The 19482-nt window shown below is 44.5% G+C and overlaps 1 protein-coding gene across 8 annotated transcripts in view; it reads right to left on the bottom strand.

The window, feature by feature from the left end:
• DTNB (dystrobrevin beta) overlaps positions 1-19482 on the bottom strand; it is a 178728-nt gene that overhangs the window by 38717 nt on the left and 120529 nt on the right. For 2 of the 8 annotated variants that reach the window (XM_060250860.1, XM_060250852.1), the window contains exons 11-15: positions 14956-15045; positions 13056-13143; positions 3297-3382; positions 940-1053; positions 560-656 (exon numbers count right to left, since the gene is read on the bottom strand). In XM_060250860.1, the coding sequence (XP_060106843.1) occupies positions 560-656; positions 940-1053; positions 3297-3382; positions 13056-13143; positions 14956-15045 (475 nt within the window). Of the gene's footprint in view, positions 1-559; positions 657-939; positions 1054-3296; positions 3383-13055; positions 13144-14955; positions 15046-19482 lie in introns of those variants that run through there. The other 6 variants (XM_060250868.1, XM_060250876.1, XR_009556037.1 and 3 more) reach the window with 5 other exon arrangements.

The following is a 19482-nucleotide window of genomic DNA, read 5'->3' as shown; positions in this document are numbered from 1 at the left end:
GAGGTGAATTGTGACCCACATAAGGCCCTTAAGAAAGGCTGGAAAACATGGCATAATCTTCACAGAAAAAATACCAGGTGGGACTTTTAGATGCTCTCTGGGCAAGCAGAGGGCAGATGAGTCAGCTCCCATTCAAGCAGGCAATTCCTGGAGCTGATCAACCAATGACAAGACTAAGCATAACAATATCATTCAGGTCTATGCCATTCCAAAATGGTTCCTCCCACAGAATAGGCTTACTCAAACATTGGCCAAGGGCCATAGATTAGTGGCAAAGCCTTTGCTGTGTAGGACCTCTGGAGTTCAATCACAGACACCTGCAGGTAAACAGATCTTGGGTAGCTGGGCTGGGAAAGACCTCTTCCTGCATGAAACCTTGACAGCAGCTGCCAGTCAAAGAAGGCAGCACTGGACTAAGAGCTATCAATGGTCTGACTCAGTGCAAGGCAGCTCCACAAATGGATACACAATGAACAGCCTCTTAAACATCTCAAATACAATCTATTACCAATGCTGGGACTAGAGGAGTTGAAAGGGGCAAGGTGGGAACACATCTCACCTTGAGTAGTTTCATGAGCCCTTCCAGTTGTACCATCAGCTCCCTCCGGCTTTCCTGCAGAGCAGACATTCGCTGTTCCAGCTCATCCTTCCTTTGCCTGTTTTTTTAAAAAAGGAACGATCAGTTTGCCATGAGTGCAAAGGCCAAGTGGCTGACCCTCACATGCAGCAGTCTGTTCCCCACCCCCAGTTTCCATGTTCAGTACATGATGAGGTGGCCTACTATACAGGGTTACTGTGAGACTGAAGATGACACAACAACATTTTCATCACCTTTGGGAAATGGGAGGCCCGTAGGACTCCATGTTTCTATCTGCTCATTACGTTCAGCTATAACCATTACAATTTTTCCAAGCAACGACTTTTCATGTTTCTTCTTACCGCAATAGCCGGAGTTCTGCCAGCAATGTTGGGTTCTGCTGGGCTTTTTCCGGTGTGGGCTGGGAGGCCTGCTCATGCTCCAGTCGGAGGCGCTGGATTTCTTGCAGTATTTCTCTGAGCAAATAAAGAGGAAAACAAGAAGTATTATCCCTTCTAGTTTTTCAAGCTCTTAGGCCTCTCAACAGACCATGATCTGTTCTGAATACAATTACTGGTTCGAAGACCAAGAACATAGCACATAACCAGAATACTGGGGAGGGTCCCCTGTAAGATCTTGAGAGTCCACACCCCTTATAGCAGAGGCTGTTTCCTCCTTAACACCCTTTAGAAACCACCTGTAAGGGGACTGAAGACCCAACTCATGCAAGTCTCTCAGACTCCCATTCCTTAAGACATAACAACATAAGAGAAGCCATGTTGGATCAGGCCAACGGCCCATCCAGTCCAACACTCTGTGTCACACAGTGGCAAAAAAATTTATATATACACACACACTGTGGCTAATAGCCACTGATGGACCTGTGCTCCATATTTTTATCTAAACCCCTCTTGAAGGTGGCTATACTTGTGGCCGCCACCACCTCCTGTGGCAGTGAATTCCACATGTTAATCACCCTTTGGGTGAAGAAGTACTTCCTTTTATCCATTCTAACCCTCCTGCTCTGCAATTTCATTGAATGCCCACGAGTTCTTGTATTGAAAGAAAGGGAGAAAAGTACTTCTTTTTCTACTTTCTCCATCCCATGCATTATCTTGTAAACCTCTATCATGTCACCCCGCAGTCGACGTTTCTCCAAGCTAAAGAGTCTCAAGCGTTTCAACCTTTCTTCATAGGGAAAGTGTTCCAGCCCTTTCATCATTCTAGTTGCCCTTCTCTGGACTTTCTCCAATGCTATAATATCCTTTTTGAGGTGCGGCGACCAGAACTGCACACAGTACTCCAAATGAGACTGCACCATCGATTTATACAGGGGCATTATGATACTGGCTGATTTGTTTTCAATTCCCTTCCTAATAATTCCCAGCATGGCGTTGGCCTTTTTTATTGCAAACGCACACTGTCTTGACATTTTCAGTGAGTATCAAGACCATCAAGGATGTGCTGGTTTTGGGAGGGGATTATGAAGTAGTAGGGAAGAACAAATCCACAGTGTAGGCCACTGCAAATGGGAAAGGTTTGAGGCCATACAGAACTGGGAAAGCTTGAGGTTCAGGTGCGTTCACTGAGGATACCATTGAGCCCACTGCCCTCTGGGAAAATCTGAGTTCTCATCAACTTCATTGGGTGCACTTGAGTTCTAGCGCATTAAGAGAAAGAGACAAGGTTCTCTATCCATTTCTTCTACTCCAGAGATAATTTTATAAACTTTGTGTCTTGTTCTGAGAGAGAAGGCAGTAGGATTACGGATTCTTTTGTGGAGAGGAGTAGTTATCCCTCTTATTGGTCTGCCCTTCTTGTTTCACACCAAGCTGATGCAGCTTTCTTGTCTCGGGATTATGGAAATAAATGCATCTATATCTATATAGTTTCAGGTGGATAGCCTTGTTGGTCTGCAGTAGAAGAGCAAAATTTGAGTCCAGGAGCACCCTGAAGGCCAACAAGATTTCCAGGGTATAAGCTCTCAAGAGTCTTCATGAGATAAGGAGCTTTGCCTCTTGAGAGTTCAGACTCACCATATAGTAGCAGCTCATTTGCTACTATATCAACCATTTTCAGGGCACTCATGCAAAGTTTTGCCCAGAATCTATCTGCTCTGGGGGAAAGCACTGGCCTCTCCACGGTCCAATGATGGAATCAGCTGCCCCAACAGAAAGTAACAAAAGCCTCGATGTTGGGATAAGTACTCCTCTCTAAGCAGGAGCTCCCTAATTTGGAATGGAGTTAAACAAGAGATTCAATGGAATTAGCTCCTGCCATCGCTACAGTCCATGCTGTTGAATTTCTGCACACCACGTAGTTGCTGATGGCATGGCTGGGGAGAAAGGAGGGAATAAAGAAGGAGAAGCAGCAAGTTCTCCACTATTCAGACTCATCCAGTAAACTAGCAGTCCACTCCACAGGAGGAAGTAAACTCAGAGAAGACCCTCTTTCTCAGATGATGAATCCCCACAGCCAGCACTAGCACCAAGTAAGGCCAAGGCAACTACCTGGGCACAGTGGAGTTGGAAAGCACATCAAGCCCAGCTATCCACCCTCCTTTCAAATTTCATAGCACTCAGAAAACCAACACGGAAGAGAAATTAAGGACTGTGGAAGTGAGTTGAAATGCAGAGAGCGGGCAGGCTTTCCTTGCACAGTAGATCACAGAAATGGGGGTGGGGAACTAGCCTGTCACTCACCCACTTGGCCCTCATACCTGTTCTTGTTTTCCAGTTCTGCTATCAGCTGCCTTTGCTGTTTGTTTGCATCAAAGTTGAACCCGAGTTCTGTTGGAGGACGTGGCTAGATACATCAAAAACACAAGACAAGTTAAATACCTAGGCACTGTGATACTTAGCTAGAACACAACCCCTTATCCCAACTGCAGTAGATAGATCAGAATGCCTGGTATATTGCAAAAATGACAACAGACACAGTACCTCACATACGCATTTACTGCCTTTTGGTAGTGCCCCTATTTTTATTTACCTGATTTAACATGGTTTTTTTCTTTCTGTTAATTCAATAAAAAAATTAACGAGCTTATTCCTCTTCATTTTTTGGATTTTGTCTCAACCCTTGTGAACATAGGTTACGGCTGTGGTAATTAATACCCCACAACATACATGTTCTCTGTTTGCTAGCAGGAGGACACTTCTGCTAGCTGCAGAGGCTGCGGTGTAGTAGTGGGGAGTGGCTATCTCCAAATGAGTGCTTCCTGCATTCTGGGGTCTTCTGCAACGCTTCTTGCTCTAATGAGATATACAACAAGAAAAGCCAAATTTTGGCCTTTTGCTTTGGGAAAGAAGCCACTGGACACTGAAAACACATCAGCAGCAGTGTTCCCTCTAAACTGAGTTAGTGTGAGCTAGCCCACAGATTTTTAGCATCTGGCTCACACATTTTTGTCTTAGCTCAGGAAAAATGGCCCCAGATCACACTTAATTTATGCAGTAGCTCACAACTTTAATGCCAGTAGCTCACAAAGCAGAATTTTTGCTCACAGGATTCCATGGCTTAGAGGGAATATTGATCAGCAGGCATCTTGTTGGGGACTACTGGCCTAGAGGATTCTGTCCAGGCCTAGAGAAGAATCTTGCTAAATCAAAGAAAGACTGCATTAGTCCTGCATTCTCCTTCCCACAAAGGCCAGAGATATGCTTTCAGGAAGGCCCCTAGGAAGGGCAAATGGCATTAGCCTAATCAACTAGATTACTGCCTCTGAACCTGGAGAGCCTATTTAGTAAGCTAGTGAGAAAAAAGGTGGATGGAAATTACCCTGAGAGCTTACTGAATCCTGGATGCAGAAATCTGGAGGATAGGGGAATTTCCAAATTGTTTACCTACCCACAGTTCTTTGCAGACCTCCAGCTGTTCCCTCTAATAGCAAACTTGGTGACCTCACATCAGCTACCAAAACAACCCAAACAAAGGCCTCTGATAAGGCAGAGGGACGTTTCTGCTTCTAAGGTCCTGTAATTCCCACTTGCAAATAGTTTGGGCAGTGCCAGCAGTTGGCATGGTCAGGCACTCAGTCAAGGCCCTGAGCTGCTCCAGTGAAGACAAACAGCAAGATCCCCTTCTTAGGATGTTCCTTCACTGCTGGCCTTCACAAACAGCTGGGAGGCACCTGCATGTCCTAACCTAGGCCAATCTCTGTGGGTTGCTTTTTGGAGGGGAGGAGAAAAGGGGGGAGATTATCCCCCAAAAGGCATACAGATTTTATAAATATTTCTCCGCCAAAGATTCCCCCCAATTTGCTTCCCTGTGGCGCAGAGTGGTAAGCTGCAGTACTAGCTCTGCTTACAACCTGAGTTTGATCCTGACGGAAGCTGGGTTCAGGTAGCCGGCTCAAGGTTGACTCAGCCTTCCATCCTTCTGAGGTCAGTAAAATGAGTACCCAGCTTGCTGGGGGTAAAGGGTAGATGACTGGGGAAGGCAATGGCAAACCACCCTGTAAAAAAGTCTGCTGTGAAAACGTCATGATGCGACGTCACCCCAGAGTTGGAAACGATTGGTGCTTGCACAGGAAACTACCTTTACCTTTTTAAGGAAAATAATTGAGTTTGCTGTAGCGGGATGGCTCCAGATTGACATTCAACTAATCAAGTCTGCATTTGTGGGCAATGAAGCATAATCTATGTGGTGCAATTTGATAGTCGCCCTACAGATACACACCAGGTACAGCTCCTAACTTCCAGAAATGTTCCTCTGGAATTGTAACTGCATGCTCCAAAGGAAGGAAGAACTCTTTTAGCAATCTTCTCAGGGAATCAACAGCACATCCTTCATTAAGAAAGGATCCCAACATACAGCTGGTGCCCCTTCCCCCACAACACACACTGCAGGATGCTTGAGGTGGCTTTTTTTGGCTCCTCCTCAACTAGCATGTTTTTGACTAACACATTTTCTCTATTCTGCTAAACTCCAGGTTACTCCAGCTGCTGCTGCCGCCATCTCTGCCTCCAGTCAGCTTAAAATCAGCTTCATTAGCCAGAGGGGACATCACTGAAGATAAGCTTGTGAAATGCATGCCAAGTGTGCTAGCCTAGGGACACACATACAGGAATGTTACGGCCAAAAATTTCAAAGGAGAAGCCCTCAGTCAGGGTGTGATTTCCCAAATCAGAACTGCTGGCAGCAGCCTGGCTTCTTCCAGGACACAGAAAAAAACCAGTGTTTTCCCCAAGCAGCCTGACATATCCTGCATTGTTGGAGCGCTCTGTCAGCAGCATCAGTGTGGGAGCACAAATGGCATCTGGAGCGAGCTAAGTCGATGGTGCGCCTGTCTGGGATGGAGTCTTGTCAATGATACTTACTACGCTAACCCAAATGCAGTACAATTAAGCTGGTGCCATGCTGATATGCAACCCACATTCAGTTCCTCTCCTTGCCTGCTTGGTATTGATGAGCTCAGAAAGCTGTGACAGCTCAGCATTCATTTCAGAAAACAATGAAGCAAAAAAAGAAAAGAAAAGAAAAAGGTCTGGGAGAAGAGTAAGAAACCAAAGAGAAGGTCTTGCATACAGAACTTGTGTTTAGGACGTGACTTTCTGTTTCACTGGCATACTGTCAAAGTGATCTGCCTGTAAAAAAATTTTATTGACAGGGATGCCTTTAAGATTGTTTAGGCAGAAATATCATTGTACATGTGCTTTGCAAAGTAATGTTAACAAAAAGACAAGTCCCCGCCACAAGGAGCAACCTTTGCTTGTCCATGGTCAGCTCCAATTACTGAAATGTCTCAGGATGTAGAGATGGGAAGACAGAGACCATTTCCACACAAGTTCAAACCTCTGCATTAATGTTCTTAAATAATCAAAGTTTGTAAAACTTTCTGCACAACTTTTTGCCTCCCTACATGTAGATCAGCATTTAGTGCCCCATTACCCTGCGTTTTCCAAATCTGAATAGAGAGCCAGCATGCTGTTGTGGTTAAGAGTGATGGGTTCTAATCTGGAGAAGTGGGTTTGATTCTGCACTCCTCCAAATGAAGTGACCTTGTCACAGCTCTTTCAGAGTTCTCTCAGTCCAAAAAAACAAGTCTAGCTCACCACCTACTGGTGTATAACACTAAAAGAGCTAGAACTTCAGGCTGCCGGACAATCTTTGGAACTCCTGGGCGGCTATACTATACACAATCCCATATGATGATAATAATAACTATTCCAAATCCACTTTTCTCATGATCCCCCCCACCCCACCCGTGGATCTGAACTTGCAGTTTTCCAGTAAGGAATTCCCAATTTTGAGCATTGTTTCTCACGGGCTTTTGTGTTCTCAGTGTTGTGTGTTCACTACCCTCCTGCCTCCTATAGGTTGTCCCCTGAACAATCTGCTAATTTTTAAAAGCATAACGTTGACTGTATTACAACATGGATTTTTTTTCATTATAACACAGCAACATTAAAATGTTGGGACAAAACCAACAGTGAGGTTTCATGTAGCCTTCCTCTGTGCAATTACCTGTCCATTAAGTTCCTTTCCCTTTCTTTTTTTGTTGGGCAAGTTCTGATGCCACACACCTGTGTTGTTTCATCATTCTTTCTCCACCACTTCTCTTCCCCTATAGCTCCCAGTGTGTTTTCTTTTTTTATCAATGTTATGATGTTGTAATATTACTGCATATGAGAAAAGAGAGGAGGTTCTGTCGCTGATGAAGTACACGAGGACACATTTAGTGTGCTTCATAATTATTGAATGACAGTGTTATGAATTGATGTATCCAGTTCAATGACTACCAGCCATTTTTTTACTTGGCAACTAGGGAGGAGCAGGGGACCTTTGAAATGGTGGCAACCATGCTGTTCCCCACTATACATTCAGCTTTTTTTTGGACAATGTTTTGATGTTATAACATTACTGCACGTGTGCAAGAAAAAAAGGAGGTTCTGTCACTAATGACGTATAAGATGACATGGCTGCACAATCCTTTTTCAAAGGAAGTGCGGAACACACAGGGGAGGGTCAGATCCAAATTTAAGAAAAAATTCCCTGAAATAAATGCCTGGAGCATCAGCTGGGGATTCAGCTCACCAGGAAAGAGTGGCAATACTGAGGTTCAGAGAAAGTCAGAAAGAGGAGAGACATAGTTGGTTGTACTCAGGCATTGCTTCAATTGATAATGATGAATGAGGGATTAATTAATTGCAAGGGTTTCATGGAAAAGGCATGGGAGATGGCATCAGGGAATATACTCCAAAAGAGAGTTCCAAGCATACAGGGCAGCATATTTAACTACTATCTGTTATTATAAAGTGCCACCAGTATGCAAAGTGCTTAAGAGTAACTTCTTGTGAACACACTGGGGACACCATGGTGAACATGTAAGAGGCAAAAGTAGCAATCCCAGATTTGCACCTTTTAAGGCAAAGCTATTATCAAATCAACTCCCTTACTGGAGGAGAACAATTGCAATTGATTGTACATCAGCAGAAATGTATGCAACCCAGTTGGCTTTAGCTCTGGTTATCTGTAAAATAGAATTTCTGAGATGAGTGTCCAGCAAGAGCATTCTGGGCCAAGTCTGCATTTCGATCTAGCTCATGCCTGGCCTTGTGCAGTTCTGACCTATACCTGGTTTTCACAGGACATGCTCAAAAACTAGGTAAGATACTCTAAGGATGCTTGGGCTGCAGACCAGTTCCTCCATACACAGCAAGACCCAACAGTCCAGGTTGAGCCAGTGGGCCCCTGGAGGGAACAGGAGCGCAGGTAGTCTAGTTTAAACACCGCCTAGCTGTATCTGACCAAAAATCCATCTTGTCCAAGAGCAGCCAGCCAGACGCCACTGAGAAGCTCACGAACTAGGCATGAGAACAAGGGCTTTCCACTATTCCAAGCATCTGGTGTGCAGAGGCAACCTGCCTCCCTGGCTGAACTCCACATTACCAAAGGCTTGTCAGCATATGCTTGCTAGTAAGACTTCAGGCTGGAGTCTAATGCAAATGACAGTTCATGATCTGTGACAGTTCCTGACAGCTTCCCTTAGCAGGTGCATACCGGTTCTGTCCAGAGTACTTGTAACTATGCAGAATGACTCAGCACTGTGTGCTGATTGGTGCTTGTGTATAGCTATTTGTATATAACCGGGAAGAGCTTATACAGTGTATCCTCTGCTCTCAAACGTGGTGTCTGGCAAAGCACTTTGTCAAAGCGCATACCAGAACTATAACTTGTATATCTGTAAATAAATGTAAATAGTTAGCACAAGTCAGTGTGCTGTCTATCATTAAGCCTCATAAGTCCAGAGCATACCAGCAAATACGCCAACAAGGCTATGCAATGGTACAGCTAGAGCGGCAACTTTCGTGTTGAGATGCATCCACCATGAATTGTCCTAATCCCCCTTTAAGAATCCATCTAAGTTAGCGCCCTTCAGCAGAGCTATGGGAGACAATCTAATGAGTTAATAATGCAATGGGTGAAAAAGTATTTGCTTTCTGAGTCTGCAGCCTACAGGATAATACCCTCACCAAGCTCCCACTCCCTGCCTTACAACAATCACAGCCAAGAGGGTTCCAAAAATCACTGTTTGCCCTGGTGGAAAATTTTTTTTTTTTAAAGGGAGAGTTCATGTAAATCACACCAGTGTGAAATCATAACCTTTGGTGTGCTCAATCCAGGGAACTATTCGGAGCCCAAAGAATGGCAGGGAAAAATGAGTAAGATCAGCAACATGTGCACTCCTACCATACGAGGAGATCAGGAGGGCCCCCACACTTAGTGTTTTGCAAAATGTGCAAAACAGAAATGTTCAGGATGGCCTTTTTATAAGAGTACTGGAACTGCCGTACAGCTTGAGAGGACACTTTGATAAGAGAATAGTACTGTGGTCTATTGCAATACATATTAAGATGTTTCACCTTGCTTTTACTGCATTACCTTCTACCTTTGCAATTCACTTTCTGCATTATGGTATGTCATACCTTAGCAAGTTTACTGTTTGCACTGTTTTCTAATTCCGTAATCACATTTCTATTGCATTGTTTATTAGATGTCTTATGCTGTCTCACTGAATTGCTTTCTATATTTTGTTATCTTCCTTGAGTCTCATTAAGAAAGGTAGGCTATAAACAAAATAAACAAACACAATATTTTCTGGTATATGCCTGACTTTTGGCATTGTTCTCACATCAGCACATCATCTAAAGGCTGGAATGTGGGACGTGGCCTTCCCTGGTTTCATCTCTGCCTTGGATCAGCCAGACATTGCTGCTCAGACTGTGACCTGCTCCAGCAAGGCCTGAGGAGCTGATAAAAAGAGAAGGCATCCATCTTATAGACTGTGCAGAGGATTGCTAAGCATTGATGGATGAGAGGCGGCACTTATATCCTGGAGTGTGCAATCATATACGGATGCCTGCAACCTTTCTTGGCTCTTTCCTGATGCAGGTTTTGCTTGTGGCACATTGAAAGAATAAAAAATTCTCCTGAAGTCACAGATGGCTGCTTGCTGCCTGTCAATACTCCAAGCCTTTATTGGCTGACATTTTAAGTTGATCCAACTCTAATTTACCTACAGGCCAAAAACCTACCCCATCTTCAGCTTGTCAGAAAACCTTTCCACTGATATTCAAATGTGGAAGATTCCCTTGGTGTGAGAACTGGTAGAGAAAGCTAACTGCTCATTCCTTCTTTGTTTCAACATTAAAAGTCTCAGTGAGAAAGATGGTATAAATATCATAAATAAATTAAATTTATAAGGTATAAATAACAAATAAATTAAATGTTTTGTAAATTTCTAGAAGTTCCTTTTTGGCACCTTGATAGCGGTGAAAAGTGAGCAATTGTCCCAAAAAAATGACCCAATAGGTGTATTACTTAAAAATTGCCTTCCTCAGCATGCCAACACTTTGACTGCATATTCCTAATTTCTCTGGCTATTTGAAAAATTACTGAATTAGGTAAACAGCCTATGTCAACTGAATAAGAAGAACCTGAATTCTTGCAACAAAGCTCCTGTTTGGTTGAAAGTTGGAGATTTACATCAGATCTTTAAAACCTCTGACCCAAGAAGGGGAAAGGGTTGTGAAGAAAAATCTGAACTCCATTCTTGAACCACACTTTGAACAATAGAAGACTGCAATGCACATCAGCTTTAGAATGCTGCCTGGATTCACCTCTGGCACCTGCCAAGATAGGAATATTTGCATCTTTTGCAGATTTTTGTACTTTTCGCCATTGTCAAATGTTTTCTATTTTCTACCTTTTTAAAGGTAGAAAACGTCAAATTTCTCATAAACAATAATTATTTTTCATTCAATTCTGTGCCTTTAACTCTCTGTCTAAGTATCTGCCACTCAGCTGGGTCAGGGACAGCTAGCTAAGTTGGGAGTGCACAGCTGAGAAGCACTCTGCATGATTTCAGAGGTTAGGCTCTCCATGCTGCCACCAGCTTAAGGGTGGATCTGGCCATTTACTTTATGGGGGGGAAATCATCTTGGGCCACTGCCTTGGAGGGCTACCTGTCTTGAAGCTCCATCTTGCCCCACTTTACAGTGCAGCTAGTTAAGGAGGATCATGGCAATACCCAGCTATGACCTTATGACCTGCCAGCCTGGATATGGCCTGGCCACTGAGGAGGGTTACAGTGGTGCCTCCTGACCTCCATCAGGGGACGAGGCTGGGCTGTGGTGGAGGGAAGGGCTTCCCCCCCGCCAGGGCCATTTTGGCCTCCCAATTCATTCCTGCACAAACTCTGGTGTCCCCCCCCCCAGCAAGAGTATGGTAGCATATGTAAATTAAAGCCATTTAAAACATGGAGAAGTGGATCCTACCCCTGTTCCTTCCACTCCCCTGAGCAAATTCTGAAGCCCTTCTCCAATTTTTAAGAAGCTTTCTTTCAACTTGGAGGATGGTTGAACAAAAACTGGAAATTGCCGCTAAAATGACTTCATATGTTTCTTAACAATATGCCCTCCCCCACAGCTTTAATTTTAGCACTGCTTTTTTAATTTAGATTTTTATATTGATTTTTAAAAAGCTAACAGTCCCCAAGAACTAGCTCATGTAAGGTCTATGTGGCCTATTTAAAATTATAATACCTATAAACAAGTATCTTTGTTGTGGCAAAATCTATCCCGGGTCAGAGCCTACTTCATCAAATGCACAAACTGGCTACCACTAAAGTCAGTGGGCATTTATACCCTGAATAGATGCTCCCTTATGCAGTCAAGTCACCACTTCTATTTACCACATCTACCCACCCTTCCTCCTAGGTGCTCAGGGTGGTGGTCACAGTCCCCCCCCCCATTTTATCTTCACAACATCTCTGAAATAAGTTATTCTGAGAATTATTGGCACAGTGAGCTTTGTTGCTTCGTAGAGATCTGAACCTTCCTTAGTCAAAGCCACAGACTCACAGAGTTGGAAGGAGTCATACAGGCCATCTAGTCCAACCCCCTGCTCAATGCAGGATCAGCCTAGCAACCCTGACAAGTGTTTGTCCAGCCGCTGCTTAAAGACTGCCAGTGAGTGGGGGGGGGGGGGGAGCTCATCAGCACTCTAGCCACTATACCAGATTAGATGTCCATGAAAGATTCTGGTACAATAAAGCAGCTAGTCTTTAAGTGTCACAGGGCTCAGAGGCACCTTCTGTGCAACAGATTAAGCACGACTACCCCTCTGGAATCTGTCATTTAAGATACCTGTGGTTTGCATGCAGTGCAGTTTCCCTCTAGGCCATAACAACTCTGATATGCTAATACTGCACGCAAAGGAACATGAACAAAGAACATTTTAAATGAGGCGCTGGGCTGCGCAGACCCTTCCACGGGTATGTGCTTTGCCTGAGCCTCATATAAATAATTGGCCTACATTTGCCTGCTTACCAAAGAGCTTTTATGGCAAACGAGCACAGACAAGTCCTTTGCAATATGCACTCTGCCCAGCAGAAAAATAATTTCAAAATGATGAAGGTGCAGATGATCCTCTGGGAGCTTCTCTTGTGCAAGTCCCACTGATGTCCCAGAAAGTAATCAAAGGCAGCAGCAAAGAGGGGCAGGAACAACACTCCTCACACTGATTCAGATGACCCCCTTTAGGGCCCTGGGCTCCTGCAGTCAAAGAAGCTGCCATCTGCGCTAGTTTTCGGCAGTTCCTGCAGCTCACAGGGAATCAGCATCAGCCTCGGCCATGTGTACAGCTCGTTCCTTGTTTTGCCTCACTGAACTTGTTTTGCCTCACTTTTCCAGGGAAATAGCCTGTGCTACGGTCTCAAGCAGGGGCTGCAGGATGAATGCTGTGTGGACAGCTACATAGAAACAATGGATTCAGGTAGCACTAAACACCATTCGCGTGAGCTGCTGCCTCTCCTGTGAGATAAGATAAGGAAGTTCAAGGCTTTCTTCTTGCTTCCCAAAGTCCAGTTAAATGGAAGGGGCTGTCCCTTTCTGAAGCTGGGGTTCTGTACCCCCTTTAAAGAGTAGTTAAACGGTTCAGGTGTGCCCAGAGAGGGGCCAGTCTCATTGCTTACCACATTTCCAGCTTCAGCAGCCAACCGGGCAGCATACCGGGCAATTAGCCTGTGCTCCTCGTCCAGTCTGCTGGGGCTATCGAGGACACTGCCGAGGGAGAGAAAGCCAACATGTGCCAATCACTATTCATGGATCCAACAGAGGGCAGCCCATGGCCGTAGAAACATCATATAGCATTGGAGCCACATGACTTGGAGAATATGTTACCAGGCCTCCTTTATACCCTCCCTCCCACAGTTCTACATCTGTTGGTGGAACTTGTAAGAGCAAGAGTGACTTGTAAGACTAAGAGAACTGTGTGGTTGATTCAAAGGCAACTGAACAGATGAAGTAGTAGTGGGTGAGGTGTCCCAAAATGCCTTAGCCAGAGCAAATTGAACTCTTATGTTTGGCAGTTCCCACCTACAATGTAAGTAGGGTGGAAGTGCATCAACCAGAAGAACTGCACAGCTCTCCGCTCTCACACACACACGAGCCCAGATCCAAGGCATTCCACTTGTCTGGTGGAAGGCTGCAAAAATGTAATGAATGTATACTTGGCATCAATTTAAGAAGACTGCTTTAAACCTGATACCCTTGAGCTTAAAATTTAAGGATTTCAAGCTCCAGTGGCTAAATGGGAAGAGGAATTAAGCAAAATTAGTCATTGTTTCAAATATAGCAATCTGATGAGAGCTCAAGCTGGGACCTGAATGGGCTCCATTGTCACAAAACAGGCAGTTGGAAACAGGGCTAGAGAACCCACGGAGGGCAGTGACATGCCAGCCAGAGTTACTTATAACTTGGGAGAAGCCAGTGGGCTTCTCCTCCCCACAAAGGTTTCTATTTAAAGTGAAAGGCAAACACGTGACCCATTGGGCTGAAAGCAAACCTGGCTGAAGACAAGTCTTAGAGCCTAGTCCCAATCAGAAGTCAGAGAGATGGAAGGCAGCTGCAGCCCCCATCCGTGCTTTAGGCAAGAACATGCTCAACTGTTCTGGAGATGTTCACGGATATCTAGGGCCATTCCATTAATCTTCCATTAATTTTCTTTTTTTTAAGTTGTTAAGAGCCTAGACAATAGAGAGGGACACAAATCTATTTTTTAAAAAACGAGAAGTAAAAGCTCAGTTTCTGCCGACTGGGGCCTCCTGTGCTCTGAGGAAAGGGACTGGACCAGTGTGGCTCTTGAACTGGGCAATCTACCAGTGTGCCCATTGGGTCATCCATCCAGTTGCGATTTTAAGATTGGTTTGAACAGGAGTTCTGAAACAAAGGAGGATAGAACAACCTTGCTGCAGTCAATGTCACAGAAGTCATTAGCCCAGTTTTTTGTTCTAATGGCATGGTTCTACTACCCCCACCCCAGCACCAAAGCAGCATCTCTTCCCCTCCTTCCCAGATTGAAGTGATTGTGAAGATGAATGAAATGGATGCCTACAGCCACTGTCAGAGAAAACTCATTGTCTGAAAGAGGGAAAAGGAAATGGGAAGAATCTGTACTTGTCAAGTCTCATGCCAAGGAATGCCTGCTGGGATACAGATGCTGTGCTAAAGGAGGGCCCATTCATACTATCTGGGGACACTTGAAAGCATTTTGGTGCTTGCCCCAAGTCTCTACTAAATAGCTTCCAAAGTTGTTTGTGTGGGGGGGGGAGGGGAGGGAGATGATGATTTTAAAGTTAACCCTCTTTGGGCTGGATGCTCAAAACCAAAATGCCAAACAAAATCCAACAAGCTTATTTTCAGAAATTTTGGGATACACGCCTCCTCTTCATGAGGTTCAGTAGGTAAATAAATCTAAACACAGAACTTTAGGATCATGAGGCAGGCCAGGACCGCGGGCTTTCAGAATTTTGGGCCTTTTTGTCAATGGGAAGAGAGCATTCTACCCCACCCAACCGCTCTCCTAGCACTAACCGTGTACCGCTCTGTAGCCGGCTCACGTAGGCTGCTATCAGGGCATGCTCATCGCTGAGCCGACCAGGGACGGCCAAGCTGCACTGCAACCTAGTGAGATGATGAAAGCAAAAGGAAACAAACACAACAGAAATAAAGATGAGGCAATGGGACGCACGACCTAGTGGGTGGAAATGCACGTGTAAAATAATTATGATCATAATGAAAACAAGTAAACAAACATAAGCATTGCAAAAAAACGGAAGGAGAACTTCAATCTCCTGGAACATTGTGTAGGAGTATGCTTACTGTGTCCAAGGGGTAAACAAGGTCTTGGAGAAAGAGCTGGCCCTTCTGCCCGCCCACCTCCGCACACAACAGTGCTCTATGAGTCACCCTCCAGCATAACTTTCCAAGATAAGGCTCTTGTATGTGGAAGAGAGGGGTGATCAGCTGGTAAGCACTCTCTAGTAGTGGCCTCTGCGTCATACAAGCAGCCAGTCCGGACAAGAACACTTGTGCTCCCTTTACTTAACATTGCTATGACTGAATGAAAACAAAGGCAACACCATGAGTTTGAAAACAGCACTCAGGATCTTGTGCAAGTATGATACACTTACAAAATGGTGGCAGTGGAGGTGTTCAAGGTAACACTTTATGCATCTCGCAAACAGATCTGGCTGGAAAAAAGTTGCTGTATTACTGTATTACTGTATTTTGAAGTGCCACAGGATCCTTTACTGTTTATCAGGTTAGTATCCCGCTCATTGTCTACGGAGACCAATGCAACTTCTGGATGCATTTCCCCATCACCACCACAATTTCATCTCCACAACAAGAGAGATCAGGACACAGCTCTCCCTACACATTGTCCATCTATCCTTTGTGGCGCAGCTGAATACTATGGCACCCACTGATGGTCTTCCAGGTGTCTACTTCCTTTTACATAAGAACATAAGAGAAGCCATGTTGGATCAGGCCAACGGCCCATCCAGTCCAACACTGTGTCACACAGTGGCAAAAAATTTTATATATACACACACACTGTGGCTAATAGCCACTGATGGACCTGTGTTCCATATTTTTATCTAAACCCCTCTTGAAGGTGGCTATACTTGTGGCCGCCACCATCTCCTGTGGCAGTGAATTCCACATGTTAATCACCCTTTGGGTGAAGAAGTACTTCCTTTTATCCATTTTAACCTGTCTGCTCAGTAATTTCATCGAATGCCCACGAGTTCTTGTATTGTGAGAAAGGGAGAAAAGTACTTCTTTCTCTACTTTCTCCATCCCATGCATTATCTTGTAAACCTCTATCATGTCACCCCACAGTCGACGTTTCTCCAAGCTAAAGAGTCCCAAGCGTTTCAACCTTTCTTCATAGGGAAAGTGCTCCAGCCCTTTAATGTTGCCCTTTTCTGGACTTTCTCCAATGCTATAATATCCTTTTTGAGGTGCGGCGACCAGAACTGCACACAGTACTCCAAATGAGACCGCACCATCGATTTATACAGGGACATTATGATACTGGCTGATTTGTTTTCAATTCCCTTCCTAATAATTCCCAGCATGGCGTTGGCCTTTTTTATTGCAAATGCACACTGTCTTGACATTTTCAGGGAGTTATCTACCACGACCCCAAGATCTCTCTCTTGGTCAGTCTCTGCCAGTTCACACCCCATCAACTTGTATTTGTAGCTGGGATTCTTGGCCCCAATGTGCATTACTTTGCACTTGGCCACATTGAACCGCATCTACCATGTTGACGCCCACTCACCCAGCCTCAACAGGTCCCTTTGGAGTTCCTCACAATCCTCTCTGGTTCTCACCACCCTGAACAATTTAGTGTCATCCGCAAACTTCGCCACTTCACTGCTCACTCCCAACTCTAAATCATTTATGAACAAGTTAAAGAGCATGGGACCCAGTAAAGAGCCCTGTGGCACCCCACTGCTTACTGTCCTCCACTGCGAAGACTGCCCATTTATACTCACTCTCTGCTTCCTATTACTCAGCCAGTTTTTGATCCACAAGAGGACCTGTCCTTTTACTCCATGACTCTCAAGCTTTCTAAGGAGCCTTTGATGAGGAACTTTATCAAAAGCTTTCTGGAAGTCAAGGTAAACAACATCTATCGGGTCTCCTTTGTCCACATGTTTGTTCACCCCCTCAAAGAAATGTAACAGGTTAGTGAGGCAAGATCTTCCCTTGCAGAACCCATGCTGAGTCTTCCTCAATAACCTGTGTTCATCAATGTGCCTACTCATTCTGTCCTTGATAATGGTTTCTACCAACTTTCCCGGTATTGAAGTCAGACTGACTGGCCTGTAATTTCCCGGATCTCCTCTGGAACCCTTTTTAAAGATGGGGGTGACATTTGCTACCTTCCAGTCCTCAGGAATGGAGGCAGATTTCAATGAAAGATTACAGATTTTTGTTAGAAGATCCACAAGTTCAACTTTGAGTTCTTTCAGAACTCTCAGATGTATGCCATCCGGACCCGGTGACTTATTAGTTTTTAATTCGTCTATCAGTTGTAGGACCTCCTCTTTTGTCACCTCAATCTGACTAAGGTCTTTCAACACCCCTTCCAAAATTAGTGGTTCTGGGGTGGGCAAAATGTTCTCGTCTTCCACAGTGAAGACGGAGGCAAAAAATTAATTTAGCTTCTCAGCCATTTCCCTATCCTCCTTCAGTAATCCTTTTACCCCATGGTCATCTAAGGGCCCCACTGCCTCCCTGGCTGGTTTCCTACTTCTAATAGATTTGAAGAAATTTTTATTGTTGGTCTTTATGTTTTTTGCAATATGCTCCTCATAGTCCCTTTTTGCCTGCCTGATCACAGTCTTGCATTTGATTTGCCACAGCCTGTGTTCCCTTTTACTAATCTCACTTGGACTGGTTTTCCACCGCTTAAAGGAGTCCTTCTTACCTTTTACAGCTTCCATTACTTTGTTTGTTAACCATGCAGGCCTTTTCTTATGCCTGTTTGTGCCTTTCCTAACTTGCGGTATGTATTTTATCTGAGCTTCTAGGATTATAGTTTTAAATAGTGTCCAAGCTTCCCCAAGGGTTTTGACCGTATGTACCTTTCCTTTCAGTTTCCTCCTCACATGCCTTCTCATCTCAGTGTATTTACCCCTTTTAAAGTTAAACGTGGTTGTGGCGGTCTTTTTGGACAACTCCCTATTTATACAAACGGTGAAATCAATAACATTATGGTCACTGCTCCCAAGTGGCGCAATCACTTTTACATCTCTCACCAAGTCTTGGGCATTACTTAGGACATTACTTGGGCATTACTTAGGCATTACTTTTCCCACAAAGCACTTGTTCTCCACAGCAAAGAGCCAGTTCTGGCTTTCCTCTACCTCAATGGAGCAGAAAATGCTGTGAACTTTTTAAAGCAGTTAAAAAACACACACCCTGCATTGCTTATTAGATGTATTGCGCAGTTCTGATTTCATCATTCTTTAATTCTACAGTCCAGAATTGCACTGCTGATTGAATGTATTACACTGACATTTGGTTTTGTGTTATTTGCTAAATGATGTAATCTGCCTTGATTCTCAAATAGAAAGGCAGATTATAAATGAAGTAAATAGAATAAAATCTAAAAATTAAACCCCAAAGGCAAGCATCTGCTCATGGTGGTACACAGAGAAGAAGGAGAACCCAGATTTGCCTGCATCTCACTACTCCCATCAGCCACTGGCCTCATCCATTCACACAGTCCCACCGAAAGGAGTCCTTCCACCACCCCTTTCCTCCTCTACAAGTTTAGGGCAGCTGATAGAATGTCACAAAGAGCCAAGCATGCTTGGATTACATTGGTCTGTCTCATTCAAGCTCACATCCAAAACAAGGTCTCTCATGGAAATCAACATGTTATTGGGACAATGGCTGTTTTAAGAACACTGCTGCTGCGAACTGGGCATGGATAGAGGCATGCGGGAGATGCCTCAAGGGGAAAGAAGCAATATTAATAAAGGCAGGAAGCAGCAAAGGAAATTGCTATGTGGAAGGCAGTCTGAGAGATCAGAGAGAAGGTTGTCAGATCTGACAGTGGGCTCAAGGGCAGAAACTGTCTCACACAACAGTGGAGACCACTTGGAAATACTTGCCTAAAAAGAACACAAGTTTAACAGATAAATAACATCCTCCTCAACAGTTCAAAACCCTTGACAAGCATTCCCTTGTAATCCCTACAACCACCCTGTAAAGTAGACAAGTATTACTAGCCCCATATGGCAGGTAGAGGAGCATGAAAAAAGCAGCTTAATTCGTGGGCTTGAAGGACAGGTGAGATTCAAACCCAGGACCTCCTGATTCATAACTCAACTACTGTACTTTGACAGATTTCAAAAGCGAGAACGTAATCAACAAGAAAGCCGTTCTACACCGCCACTTCCTCCAAAAAGGCAGAAATACAACCCCCTTCTCTCATATTATTTCCGTGTGTGGTGAGCATGGCCAAGGCTGTAGGTGGGTGAGGGGCTGAACGGAAGTTGACAGCCGAGGGGGATGTAGGATTTGCAAAGATGGAGG

The sequence above is a fragment of the Heteronotia binoei genome, chromosome 1 (assembly GCF_032191835.1).
Source record: "Heteronotia binoei isolate CCM8104 ecotype False Entrance Well chromosome 1, APGP_CSIRO_Hbin_v1, whole genome shotgun sequence".
In the NCBI taxonomy this organism is placed as follows: domain Eukaryota; kingdom Metazoa; phylum Chordata; class Lepidosauria; order Squamata; family Gekkonidae; genus Heteronotia; species Heteronotia binoei.
This window is presented reverse-complemented; position numbering and strand designations above follow the sequence as displayed.